The 14,390-nt window shown below is 40.8% G+C and overlaps 1 protein-coding gene across 1 annotated transcript; it reads right to left on the bottom strand.

Annotated features, from left to right (window-relative positions):
• Positions 1–3,054: 3,054 nt before the first annotated feature.
• Positions 3,055–14,354, bottom strand: LOC311267940 (uncharacterized protein). The gene is made up of 5 exons (XM_084371210.1): positions 14,258–14,354; positions 11,769–11,822; positions 11,546–11,666; positions 11,007–11,176; positions 3,055–10,657 (listed from the first exon to the last, which is right to left on the bottom strand). Exons 2-5 carry the CDS (start codon positions 11,769–11,771, stop codon positions 3,782–3,784), a joined length of 7,170 nt encoding a protein of 2,389 aa, XP_084227336.1. The 5' UTR covers positions 11,772–11,822; positions 14,258–14,354; the 3' UTR covers positions 3,055–3,781.
• Positions 14,355–14,390: the final 36 nt, after the last annotated feature.

Below are 14,390 nucleotides of genomic sequence, written 5' to 3'. Positions count from 1 at the left end.
GTTTTTCCTACATTAACTCGACTGTGAAGAATTATTCAAATCCTTTAAAGTAAAAGAAGAAATATAATGTAAACATATTCAATTAAAAGTCAAAGTCCTGCATTCAGAGTCAGACTTTATGGACGTACCATCAGAAAAACAGCTTCATGAATTAAAAGTACTTTAAGTTCTCATAACATCATAATTAGAATCATAATACTGTGAAAGTTCACATCCTGTATGAGAACATTTACTGCTGATAGTTTTTCTGTTTGTACTTTTACTGAAGTAACTTTCTGAATGCAGGACTGTTACTTGTAATTACAGCCCAGTGAAGGAATGTAACTAAGTACATTTACTTACTTTGTAACTATGTACAGTTTGACTTCTAATACTTTATTCTTCCACTCTGCTTCATATCAGATAAATATGTAACTCTTACTCCACTACATTTATCTGATAACTTCAGTTACTGTCTTTACTGATGCAGCTGTATCAGAGCTGAAGCAGCACATTTTAAAATATATTCAATCTGCAGATTAAATAAAACATCTCTTTTTTTTGCTTTTGGTACTTCAGTACATTTAATATCAGATACTTTGAGACTTTGACTGAAGTGCTATTCATATAAGTGACTTCCACTTTTACTAAAGTCATACTGTAACATGATTTCTTGACTTTTGCTCAGTTATGACACTGTAAGGACTGCAGGTGAAGGCATGAATGAGTCTGACCTCTGACCTAGTTCTCATGATTAGGCCTCAAGATGTCGCCCCCCAGTGGATTTATAATGAACGTGTCACATTCAGGAAGTGGCTTTACAGTCATCAGGTGGCTGCTACATCTCATCTCAATAATGACTACAAACTTGATTTTCTCGAGTGAGCGTGAAAGTATTGTTTTAAAACAGACTTAACGGTAAAATATATTATCTGTTTACATTTGATCTATAAAACCCTTCTAACACAATGTTAAATTAAAAGAAATCAACATTCAAATGACTATTTGAAACATTTAAAGACAAAGGGGCATTGTGAGTCTTTATCTGCCTCTGAATGTTGAATGTGCATGTTGTCAGGTGTCGAGTTGTTATTGATTTTAAAGGATAACTACCGTTTTTTACAACCTGGACCTTATTTCTAGCAAAATATATGATCGTTTACTCACCCAGATAACTTTGGTGTCATTCGGCGTCGTTCGGACGAAATTAGATCCAGTGTAGCGGCGATATATCCATATAATGCGAGAGACGGGGCAGCGACACACAGCCTCTATATAACACATTATCTGCCACGAAACTAGTTTATTTCACCAATATTTTGTCATGATATGCTCGTGCTATTCCCCTCTGAGTCCGGGCTCGTCCGTTATCAACATCCGGGGTCAAGCTAGCAGTAGCAGCTACAGGTAAACAAGCCGCGCTGTCGCGGGGGCGCGCGCAGCTCAGAGACGACATCTTCCAGGTCAGAGGTAGTAGGTCAACCTACAGACCCCGGATGTTGACAACAGACGAGCCCGGGCTCAGAGGGGAATTGCACGAGCGTATCATAACAAAATATTGGTGAAATGAACTAGTTTCGTGGCAGATAATGCTCATAGAGGCTGTGTGTTGCTGCCCCGTCTCTCCCATTATATGGATATATCGCCGCTACACTGGATCTAATTTCGTCCGAACGACGCCGAATGACACCAAAGTTATCTGGGTGAGTAAATGATCTAGGGCTGTAGCTATCGATTCTTTTTGGAATCGATTAATCTAGCACTTTATCGATCGATTAATCGATTAATCGTATATATATATTTTTTTTTGCATTTTTAAACAACCAAAACAAATAATGCATGACGAAAATGATGTGGCTGTAAAATGATCAACCATTTGGCTTTTATTTCTTAAAAAAACAGAGGTATTTCTTACAACTCCAACATTTGGCTCCAAAACTTTATTGCAATTTACCCATTTAGTGCAAGTGCAAACAATTAAATAACAATACAGTTTCAACTTACTGTAAAACATGTATAACATGTAACACTATGAATCAATACAAACTTAAATAGTAACGGCCATTTTGCCTTAGTGTTGTCTTATACAACATTACAAAAAGGGATTGCACCTTCTAACCACCGACTAACAAGTAATATATAATCTCTGGGATAGGCCTATTTGCTATGGTAACCTAGCAACCTATGTGTGTGCACGCATGCTGTGTTATATATAATTTTATGTTATACATAGCACCAAATCACAACAGAAGTCATTTAAGGTCACTTTTCCTATAGAACCGGTCCGGACCGTGTTCGTTTAATTAATAATTTCTTCATCGTCGCGCATCTACAATTCTCCTCCGCTCTGTTTTACGAAGGGAGGAGCTCCGGACCGACGTAAACAAACACACGTGCACACACACACAGACAGACAGAGAGAGAGAGAGAACATGTCATGTCGGTCTCAACTGTCTGTAAAGCAGATATCATATCTACGTTTTTTAAACGCGCACAAACTGATTCTGCTCTGGCATGTCATCTCGAGCCTTCGCAGTTCTCCGTCGTGGTGGCGGATACGCAATGCAATCCCCCCCGGGCTGCTGGAGAACCAGCGTGAGGACGTGAGTTTAGAGGACCAATCACAGCCCTTGCCGTCTCCGTTTCCCCTCGACGGAGTGACGGACACTTAAAAAATCTTTCATGCGCCCGGAGAGTACGGAGAGGCTCTCCGTCAGGCTCTCCGGCGACGGAGAGGGCTCTCTGTGTCCGTGTACGGCACTTTACGCAGTAGTAACAATGGTCCGTGTGGAACATTCAAGATCCCTGCGCGTCATAGGAATTTAACGACGCTTCAAGGCAGAGTTTTTGCCTCGACCAATTTTTGTAATCGAGTAACTCGAGTAACTCGATGAATCGTTACAGCCCTAAAATGATCATATATTTTGCTAGAAAATAAGGTCCAGGTTGTAAAAAACGGTAGTTATCCTTTAAATCCTGTTTTGAATGATGATTTGATAAAACAGCTCAAATGTTCTTTTCTTCTCAGTAAAGTGGCACAAAATGAATGAGGAAACAAATACTGTTTATATTTTTCATGTTTATTTTCGTGCAATATAACAACACAATTATACATGGCGTGTCCATTGTAACCAATTTGGACAGCTTCATGGTCCCCTTAAAAATGTCCTAAGGCACAAACAATTTCATTACTATCTGTTATATTATTGCTCAAAAATAACGAAGCAGAAATGGATGTAAAAATATATATACTCAACTATATACATCCCCGATAAATATAAAATAAAGTGAGTGTTTTCAAAGGTATATACACACGGGATGATATAAACATTTGCAGAGCCTTGGATATTTTAACATCCAGTTGACAATATATAACACAAAAATACCACAATATACCACATACGACAAAAATGACCCTAAAATCCACAAAGAGGGAAAATTTGGGGATTTTGGAGGTTTTGGTTCCCATAATTGAACTTTACTGTGCGTAGAAACAATACCTCCTTTTCAGAAAAATATTGTACAGTACAAATACTTTAAATTACGAAATGTGGCAAAGCCTGAATATAAATATCAAACAAGTGCACGAATGCTGCATTGTAATGTAGCTTGCATGATTACAACACAACAAGATGAACTTTATATACAACCTTAGTAAGGCAGAAAGTGACATAATTCGCAAAATCACAATAAATGACACAATAACACACAACATCTTAAGTCACAATAAATACACCCAATATACAAAGTACACTAGAACAAACATTTAGTACAGTTTATGGAAAAATCTGTGGTTTGAAACCTACATGAGGTTTGAGAAAAAGAACGTTGACCCCTTTTGGTCACTTGCACCTGGAACTTCAAGATCCATGTTTCTTGGATAAAAGTCGGGGCCCCCTGTGTTGTATTTACGGGTTGGCGTTCTTTGATTTTGTGCTTGATTGGGGAAAACTGTGACATAGTATCCATCTGAACCGTCAGGTACTCTTATTCTTGGATCTTGAGGAAGATGTGATAAACGTATATTAGGCACAGGCTGCATTCTTTTCTGAGGCTTTGCATATATGTCAACGTCACCAGGAGGAATTCTTCTGCTATGTCTGGGGTCCCTCATGTTAACATCACCACCTGATGGGTAGCTTACTGGCCTGTAGTTAGGTGATACCTGGGGGTCCACTCTCGAACCTCTGGCTCTAGGCACATGTTCCCTTCCTGTGAAATCATCGATGTTGAGATCGGCACGGCTGTAATCAATATCCTGGGGCACATGAGCAACCACCACAGGGTAGTTAGATGTTATTTTGGTCCTTGGTTGCTTTCTATCAGCGTGACGAAGCATGACATCTCTATCTATATCCAAGGCAGGCATTTTCATGTTGACTCCTGTGATATCTGATCTGCCATTCTTATAAGAAGGCCCTTTGAAATTTAGAGAAGGATCATCAACGTTGAGATCTGGATTTCTGAGACGCAGCTGTGGACTCCGCATTGCCACTTTTGGCATGCTGAGGTCCATGTTTGGAGCATTAACATTTGGACCTGTGATATTTCCCTTCAACTGTGGTGGTTTCATGTTAACATCTGGCATACTTAAACCAGGGCCTTTCAGGTGAGGCCTTGAAAGATTAATGTCTGGTGCTTCTATCGTAGGTCTAGAGAGACTGAGGTCTGGTGCATTGAAACCTGGCATTTTTAATTTTCCTTTCAGACCATTTACGCCTACATTTGGGATATTCAGGTCAGGTCCCTGTAGGTCCCCATTTATGTCAACATTGCCTTTTGGCATCTTAATTTGGGGGGTTTTGATGTTTGCATCAGGAAAACCAATATTGGCATCTGGAATGTTCATATCCAACTTGGGAGCTTTAAGGTCCATGTTTGGTAAGCCCAATTTATGGGCATCGATTCCCCCTTTTATCTTTGGAGCTTTCAGGTCTGACTTTATGTTCAGATCTGGTAATTTGGCATCAAAATCAGGGGACTTGAAGTCAAAGTTTGGGCCATCTAACTCTGGACTAGAAAATCCCACGTCAGGCATTTTCAAATTTGGCTTTTTAAGTTTTGCTGATGGGCTGCCAAAATCAACATTTGGCATTTCAAAGCCAGGTTTGGACCCTTTGAGGTTGAAGTTGGGTGCATTGATGTCAATGTCTGGGCCATCAAAATCGCCATCAATCTCAGGTCCTTTTAGGTTTGGTAGACTAAATTTAGGCATCTTTAATTTGGGCATCTTAAAGTTTGCTTTGGGTGAACCAATGTTGACATCTGGTGTGTTCACATCTAACTTTGGAGCTTTAAGGTCCATGTTTGGTAAATCCAAGTCAGGGGCATCAATGCCACCCTTTATCTTTGGAGCTTTCAGACTCAAATCCGGTGACTTGAGGTCTGTGTTCAGGTCCAAATTTGGTCCTTTTGGTAATGTACCTGAAAGATTGAATTTGGGCATTTTCAATTTGCCCGATGGAGCTTTAACATCCCAGTCTGGAGCATGAAGCTCTGGTGCTTTCAGTTTACCTGATGGCATGTCTAAGTTGAGCTTTGGGGCATTGAGGTCCAGTTTGGGGGCTTTGAGATCAACCTTGGGCATGTTTAAGTCTGGTGCATTTATACCACCACTTAGATTGGGACCAGCAAAATCTAGGTCAGGTGTTTTGAGGTCCAGGTTAGGGGCATCTAACTTTGGACCAGAAAGGCCCAAGTCAGGCAGGTTTAAGTTTGGCTTCTTAAATTTTCCAGATGGCCCAGAAATATCCAAATCTGGCATTTCAAAATCAGCTTTAGGACCTTTGAGATTGACATTTGGTGCATTAATATCCATGTCTGGACCATCGAAACTGCCATCGATATCAGGTCCTTTCAAGTTTGGAAGACCAAATTTAGGCATCTTTAATTTGGGCATCTTAAAGTTTGCTTTGGGTGAACCAATGTTGAGATCTGGAGTGTTCACATCTAACTTTGGAGCTTTGAGGTCCATGTTTGGTAAATCCAAGTCAGGGGCATCAATGCCACCCTTTATCTTTGGAGCTTTCAGACTCAAATCCGGTGACTTGAGATCTGTGTTCAGGTCCAAATTTGGTCCTTTTGGTAATGTACCTGAAAGATTGAATTTGGGCATTTTCAATTTGCCTGATGGAGTTTTAACATCCCAGTCTGGAGCATGAAGCTCTGGTGCTTTCAGTTTACCTGATGGCATGTTTAAGTTGAGCTTTGGGGTATTGAGGTCCAGTTTGGGGGCTTTGAGATCAACCTTGGGCATGTTTAAGTCTGGTGCATTTATACTGCCACTGAGATTGGGACCAGAGATATCTAGGTCAGGTCTTTTGAGGTCCAGGTCAGGGGCATCTAACTTTGGACCAGACAGCCCCCAGTCAGGCATTTTCAAGTGCGGCATCTTGAATTTTCCAGATGGCCGAGAAATATCAACATCTGGCATGTCTAAATCAGCTTTAGGACCTTTGAGATTGACATTTGGTGCATTAATATCCATGTCTGGACCATCGAAACTGCCATCGATATCAGGTCCGTTCAGGTTTGGAAGACTAAATTTAGGCATCTTTAATTTGGGCATCTTAAAGTTTGCTTTGGGTGAACCAATGTTGACATCTGGTGTGTTCACATCTAACTTTGGAGCTTTAAGGTCCATATTTGGTAAGTCCAGATCAGGGGCATCAATGCCACCCTTTATCTTTGGAGCTTTCAGACTTAAATCCGGTGACTTGAGATCTGTGTTCAGGTCCAAATTTGGTCCTTTTGGTAATGTACCTGAAAGATTGAATTTGGGCATTTTCAATTTGCCTGATGGAGCTTTAATATCCCAGTCTGGAGCATGAAGCTCTGGTGCTTTCAGTTTACCTGATGGCATGTCTAAGTTGAGCTTTGGCGTATTGAGGTCCAGTTTGGGGGCTTTGAGATCAACCTTGGGCATGTTTAAGTCCGGTGCATTTATACCACCACTGAGATTGGGACCAGCAAAATCTAGGTCAGGTGTTTTGAGGTCCAGGTTAGGGCCATCTAACTTTGGACCAGAAAGCCCCAAGTCAGGCAGATTCATGTTTGGCATCTTGAATTTTCCCGACGGCCCAGACATATCAACATCTGGCATGTTTAAATCAGCTTTAGGGGCTTTGAGATTGGCATTTGGTACATTTAAATCAACATCTGGACCATCTAAGTTTCCACCGATCTTAGGTCCTTTTAGGCTTGGAAAATGAAATTTAGGCATCCTAAATTTGGGCATTTTGAATTTTGTCTTGGGTGAACGAATGTTGAGATCTGGAGTGTTCACATCTAACTTTGGAGCTTTAAGGTCCATGTTTGGTAAGTCCAAGTCAGGGGCATCAATGCCACCCTTTATCTTTGGAGCTTTCAGACTTAAATCTGGCGACTTAAGATCTGCGTTCAGGTCCAAATTTGGTCCTTTTGGTAATGTACCTGAAAGATTAAATTTGGGCATTTTCAATTTGCCTGATGGAGCTTTAACATCCCAGTCTGGAGCATGAAGCTCTGGTGCTTTCAGTTTACCTGATGGCATGTCTAAGTTGAGCTTTGGGGTATTGAGGTCCAGTTTGGGGGCTTTGAGATCAACCTTGGGCATGTTTAAGTCTGGTGCATTTATACCACCACTTAGATTGGGACCAGCAAAATCTAGGTCAGGTGTTTTGAGGTCCAGGTCAGGGGCATCTAACTTTGGACCAGAAAGGCCAAGATTAGGCAGGTTTAAGTTTGGCGTCTTAAATTTTCCAGATGGCCCAGAAATATCCAAATCTGGCATGTCTAAATCAGCTTTAGGACCTTTGAGATTGACTTTTGGTGCATTAATATCCATGTCTGGACCATCGAAACTGCCATCGATATCAGGTCCTTTCAAGTTTGGAAGACCAAATTTAGGCATCTTCAATTTGGGCATCTTAAAGTTTGCTTTGGGTGAACCAATGTTGAGATCTGGAGTGTTCACATCTAACTTTGGAGCTTTAAGGTCCATGTTTGGTAAATCCAAGTCAGGGGCATCAATGCCACCCTTTATCTTTGGAGCTTTCAGACTTAAATCCGGTGACTTGAGATCTGTGTTCAGGTCCAAATTTGGTCCTTTTGGTAATGTACCTGAAAGATTGAATTTGGGCATTTTCAATTTGCCTGATGGAGCTTTAACATCCCAGTCTGGAGCATGAAGCTCTGGTGCTTTCAGTTTACCTGATGGCATGTCTAAGTTGAGCTTTGGGGTATTGAGGTCCAGGTTGGGACTTTTGAGATCAAGCTTTGGCATGTTTAAGTCTGGTGCATTTATACCACCACTGAGATTGGGACCAGAGATATCTAGGTCAGGTCTTTTGAGGTCTAGGTCAGGGGCATCTAACTTTGGACCAGAAAGCCCCCAGTCAGGCATTTTCAAGTGTGGCATCTTGAATTTTCCAGATGGCTGAGAAATATCAACATCTGGCATGTCTAAATCAGCTTTAGGACCTTTGAGATTGACATTTGGTGCATTAATATCCATGTCTGGACCATCGAAACTGCCATCGATATCAGGTCCGTTCAGGTTTGGAAGACCAAATTTAGGCATCTTCAATTTGGGCATCTGGAAGTTTGCTTTGGGCGAACCAATGTTGAAATCTGGAGTGTTCACATCTAACTTTGGAGCTTTGAGGTCCATGTTTGGTAAGTCCAAGTCAGGGGCATCAATGCCACCCTTTATCTTTAGAGCTTTCAGACTTAAATCTGGTGACTTGAGATCTGTGTTCAGGTCCAAATTTGGTCCTTTTGGTAATGTACCTGAAAGATTGAATTTGGGCATTTTCAACTTGCCTGATGGAGCTTTAACATCCCAGTCTGGAGCATGAAGCTCTGGTGCTTTCAGTTTACCTGATGGCATGTCTAAGTTGAGCTTTGGGGTATTGAGGTCCAGGTTGGGACTTTTGAGATCAAGCTTTGGCATGTTTAAGTCTGGTGCATTTATACTGCCACTGAGATTGGGACCAGATATATCTAGGTCAGGTCTTTTGAGGTCCAGGTCAGGGGCATCTAACTTTGGACCAGAAAGCCTCAAGTCAGGCAGGTTTAAGTTTGGCTTCTTGAATTTTCCAGATGGCCCAGAAATATCCAAATCTGGCATGTCTAAATCAGCTTTAGGACCTTTGAGATTGACGTTTGGTGCATTAATATCCATGTCTGGACCATCGATACTGCCATCAATATCAGGTCCTTTCAAGCTTGGATGACCAAATTTAGGCATCTTTAATTTGGGCATCTTAAAGTTTGCTTTGGGTGAACCAATGTTGACATCTGGTGTGTTCACATCTAACTTTGGAGTTTTAAGGTCCATGTTTGGTAAGTCCAGATCAGGAGCATCAATGCCACCCTTTATGTTTGGAGCTTTCAGAGTTAGGTCAGGTGTTTTCATCCCTGCATTGATATCCATATCCTTCTTCTTTGGTAATGTGCCAAAGAGCTTGAATTTTGGCTTTTTAAGCTTGGCAGAGGGAGCATCTCCATGAATGTCCAATTTACCAGAAGGCATATTAATATCCACATCTGGGGTATCAAGGTCAAGCTTTGGGTTTTTGTGATCAAAACCAGGCAAATTGATATCCCCTTTAAACTGGGGAGTGGACAAATCCATGTCTGGAGTTTTTAAGTCATATTCAGGGCCTTTAACTTTAGGCCCAGATAGCCCAAAGCCAGGCATTTTAAATTTTCCAGATGGAAAATCCACATTTGGATCTGGAATGCCAGCTTTGAGATCTGGTGCTGACAACTGCATATCTGATGCTGCTAGATCTCCCTTAAAATGTGGAACAGGAATTTCTGGTAAACCAAATTTGGGCATTGTAAACTTAGGAGCCTGGTATTGTCCAGATGGACCTCGAATGTCAACCGATGGCGTGTCAACAGCTAGATTTGGGCCTTTTAGCTCAGCTTTGGGTAGATTCATATCAGGAGCACGAATCCCACCTTTCATCTTTGGTGTTTTGAGACTTAGGTCCGGCGTTTTAACATTAGCCCCAAATTCGGGCAGTGTGAATTTACCAGATGGGGCATCTATGTCTAAATCTGGAGATTTAAGATCAATTTGTGCTTTCTTAAGAGGCACTTTGACTTCCCCTGAAGGCCTGCCAATGTCTGGCCCACTTAGATCAAGCTGTGGTACATCAACACCTGACATTGCCAGGTCTAAGTCAGTGGACTTCCCGGAAGGCCTGAGCTTGGGTAATGCTGTATAATTTGAAGGATTGTCCACGTTTAGATCTGGGTTCTTCAGTTTCTTGGAATACTTGTGAGCAGTGGTGTTGACACTTGAACCCTCTGGTAATGTTCCAGACAGATGGAAGTCTGGAGTGGTAAACTCTGGACTGTCAGCACTGACTTTCATTCTTGGTGCCTGAGCTCCCATGACAGAAGTCCCATTCAAGCCAAGACCCATTGGTGGAAGGTTCAGATTGCTACCATATTGTAACTCTCCGGCGTCATTAGATTGTGAATCAGAATCAACATCTGTGTTCAAAGTCTTGTTTTTAAGAAGTCCAAAGTCAACTCCGAGGCGAGGCAACCCCGTGTCGTGTTTGAGGTTGGGTGACTTGGCGGCAACCTCCCCATTAAAACTGCTCTCTTCACCAAGCAATTCACCTCTCATGAACTTCTTGATTTTGGCGTTGTAGAGTTTGTTGTAGGAATCCTTCAGCATCTGGAAATATTAACCACAACTTGGTGATTAGAATGTAACCGTGATATCAAGGTTGGCTGTAAGTATTGTGTAGCAGTTGGGGTGGGGATCAATTTTAGCAGTGTTTAAATGACGATCAATGTAATGCAGATTGCAGCACAAGAGCAGCTCTTCGTTGAACATTACAAAAGTTTTTAAATTACAAGAAAAACAAATAGGAACTCTTGTTTTGGTGCAACATGCATTTCAAACATTTCAACACATATGTGTGGGTTGTGTTGTGGACCAGAAACAGACGAAGGTACAAGAAAATGATCATAAACTATTTTATCAATTGAGTGCGACTTGATAATATCTGTATTCCACCTACTGTCTCAGGACTTTTGGTACCCTCGACAAGATTTCCAACACTCTTGCTCCGGTTGTTCTTCGTGAGGACTTGGATCTTGTCGTCATACGGCTCCATCAGCTTCAGTACGTTCAGGACCTCGTCTTTTGATAGATTATTGAAATTGATTGTTGCCCCCGTAATTTCATCTCCTAAAAAAAGAAAAACGGCACTGAGATCAGGGTTTCCGGGTCAAATTGTGTTAGTATTGTGCTGGACTGAATACTGAAAGGTGTATACTGTATTCTGTTGTGTGCAGAGAGAGACAGCTTTTAATTTAATGCAGTGTAATACTGCTCATCAAAAAACTCAAACTACAACTGGACATTTTAAGTAAGACAGCATGTACTGCAGGGCTATCACATTATAAACTGTCTCTTCTGTTCACTCAGTCTAAAAGATTAACACAACCTCGGATGAAAGTCAAATAGACAACGATTTCCTCGAATTTGCAAGCTGCATTCCACTTTTGGCTTATAAAACATTCAAAGGCAATACTTAAAAGGGTTATTATACTGTACCTTCCCTCAGTCCCTGATTGGCTGAGTCACTGCTGTTGATGCCGGATACAACTAACCCGCCCTCCGCTGATCGCTCCAGGGTCAAGGCTTCAGAGAGACTCCTTCCTCTGCGGTGTGACATCTGCAAATAAAGACATTTCACAGTCGAAGTGGTCAAAACAGAAGCACATCTCAACTGGAAGCATTTTAATACAGAATTAAAACAATGGTCAGTGTTTCTTACCATGATCCTTTTGTTTCGGTCACAACGGCATTGAAAAATCTCCTTTGACTAAACCTAAAAAAGAAAAGAAACTGTTCAGTAAACAGATTTATCTATTATAAAAGCATGATATACAGCAGTTCTTCAGTGCTTTTGAATACATCAAGAGTAAATCCAGATCCAAGATAAATATATTAAACTGTGAGATTCGTGCATGAGCCCAGAGAGACAGTTCAGATGAGTGACCCGCAGGTGACTCAGCAGGTGCATCTCTCAGGTATTTGAGTTATGGCCTCAGAGCTCTTGGGCAATAATCGAGGAAAACCGGGAACAGGTTTATCCAGAGTACAGGGAACAAGTGTTCTGCTGTTGGGTGTTTCCTTTTAAGTAAGAACACAATGTCAAAAGTAACCACACCCACTACTTTGTGCTAATCACTGGCAGACCTGCAGTGAATCCAGACACTAATATGTTTTATCAAGATCGTGTTAAATGACATGCAGAGACGAGCTGGATGAATGAAACTGCGCTTTATCTTGAATGACCACCTGAGTTTATACGAGTCCACACATCGAAAGTAAAAGTATGTAAATTAAGATTAAAAAAAAGTCAGCTTAAAGGAACAGTTCACCCAAAACTTAAAATCCAGTCATCATCTCCTCCCTCCATGCTGATGGAAAGTCAGGTGAAGTTTTGTAGTCGACAAAACATTTCTGGAGCTTCACAGTAAAACAGAGTCGCAACATGTTTGTTAAAAACATAAAACGGCTCCGTACAGCTTGTCCAAGTCTCCTCAACCCCCGAGATCCCACTTTAGATGTGTGTTAAACACTTTTAGCTTAGCAGCTACAGTGAAGATTTCAGGAGGAAAAAAGTGTGCAAATAACGTTAACAAATCAATTTGGGATCTCTGTGCTCCTAGAGATTTGGATGACACATTTTTATTTGTTTTTTACTTTTTAAAACAAGTCCTCAGCTACTTCAGTTGTTTACGAGAATGTTACAACGCTGTTTTGCTCCAGAAATGTTTTGTGGACTACGAAACTTTCCATCAGCGGGAAGGTGAGGCGATAATGACTGAATTTTCATTTTTGGGTGAATTGTTCCTTTAATGATAACATGTAAAATTCAACCTATATGATCTTAAAAAACACAGAATTTCTCCTCCATTCGTGCACCATCACTGTGCCATGTGATCAGGCAATAAACAATGTAAAGATTGCGTTAATCCAGTTTTCAGCAACATCATGTAGAAACTGGCATTTTGTGCGATCAGCAGTGTCTGACTGCAACACCACTGTCATACATACAAACCCCAGGTCTGTAACAGTTTGTCAGATGTAATGTAGCTGCCGACTACAAACAAAACTCATTATGTCATAACAATGTGATGTGTTGAAAACTTGTATCCTGAAGTAAACATGTGTGTAACGCTGTGATCCTTCATAGAGCAGAAACGAGAGACATCATTCACCCTGACACAAGACACTGTACCATCAGCATGATTCTGAAGCTGCTATTTTAAGTCAAAAAAGTAACATAATGTTGCTTTAAATCAAATTAAAGTCAATTATAGAGCAAAGTTTTTAGAAACATATGTTGTCAGGTGTTTAAAATGTCAAGCAGTGACAGAACGTAAGCCACAAAATCTCCACAAGACATTTAAATCAGGATGTGATTGTATAAAAAGAAACAACAATGACATATTTAATCAATCAAAACCTAATTTATATATCCTCCATTTACATTTACAGTTTGTGCATCAGTCACATTTTGGGCGTTTAGTTCGACTCCAAAGGAAGCCGCTGATTTACTGCCTGAAAGTTACACATTAAACACTTTACACGTGAGCCAAAGTGCACATGCCTGCAGCTATAAAAGGGAAAATGCTCAGTGAAATAGAGCAAGTACTCAATTATAAAGTGCTTCTCAGGTCAGTTTTGTTTCATTAGCAACACATCAGTGTGAGCCATCAGCACATTTATAGTCTGTAATAATAATAATAATAGGATGCACACATCGACGTGCAGACGAGTGTAAGCAATGCAAGTCCATTGAAATGAGCTGACATGACTTTTTAAATGGAAAAAAAATGTTTTGTTCTTTTTTTTTTAGAAAAATGTAATTATGATAGTGGAGGAACAGAAAGCTTTGTGCAAAAAATTAAAAGAAACATGCTGAACATGATGCACTGAGAGTTCATGTGAACGCTTTATGATAACCAGCATTAATAAATGGTAAATGTATAGTTAATTCAGCTTTAGTAATTAGTAATTTGCTTAATAAATTAAGCAACTGTTTCTTGTAAAGTTGCAACAGAAGTTTATAAAACCTCACAGTTAAATTAACTATAAATCTTACTGATGGTTATCATAAAGTGCGACCGAGACTTGACAGAAACTACCTGGATGACGGCACCTGAAACTTGCCCAACACCTGCCACCTCAAGGAGCAGAGCCCACACAGAACGGAGCCCACAGCTGGAAATAAACCTCATAAATCAAACTGACCTCGGGGTCCATCGGGCAGCTGTTCTGGCCTCCGTGTTGTTGAAGTTGTGTCGAACAGTTGCAGCTCAGAGTTCAGTCAGTCCATGCTGTTTGCTCTGCAGGCTGCGACTGAGGAGAGGCGCGTCGCTCAGGT

The sequence above is a fragment of the Pagrus pagrus genome (genome assembly GCF_965226575.1).
Source record: "Pagrus pagrus genome assembly, chromosome: 2".
NCBI lineage: Eukaryota > Metazoa > Chordata > Actinopteri > Spariformes > Sparidae > Pagrus > Pagrus pagrus.
This window is presented reverse-complemented; position numbering and strand designations above follow the sequence as displayed.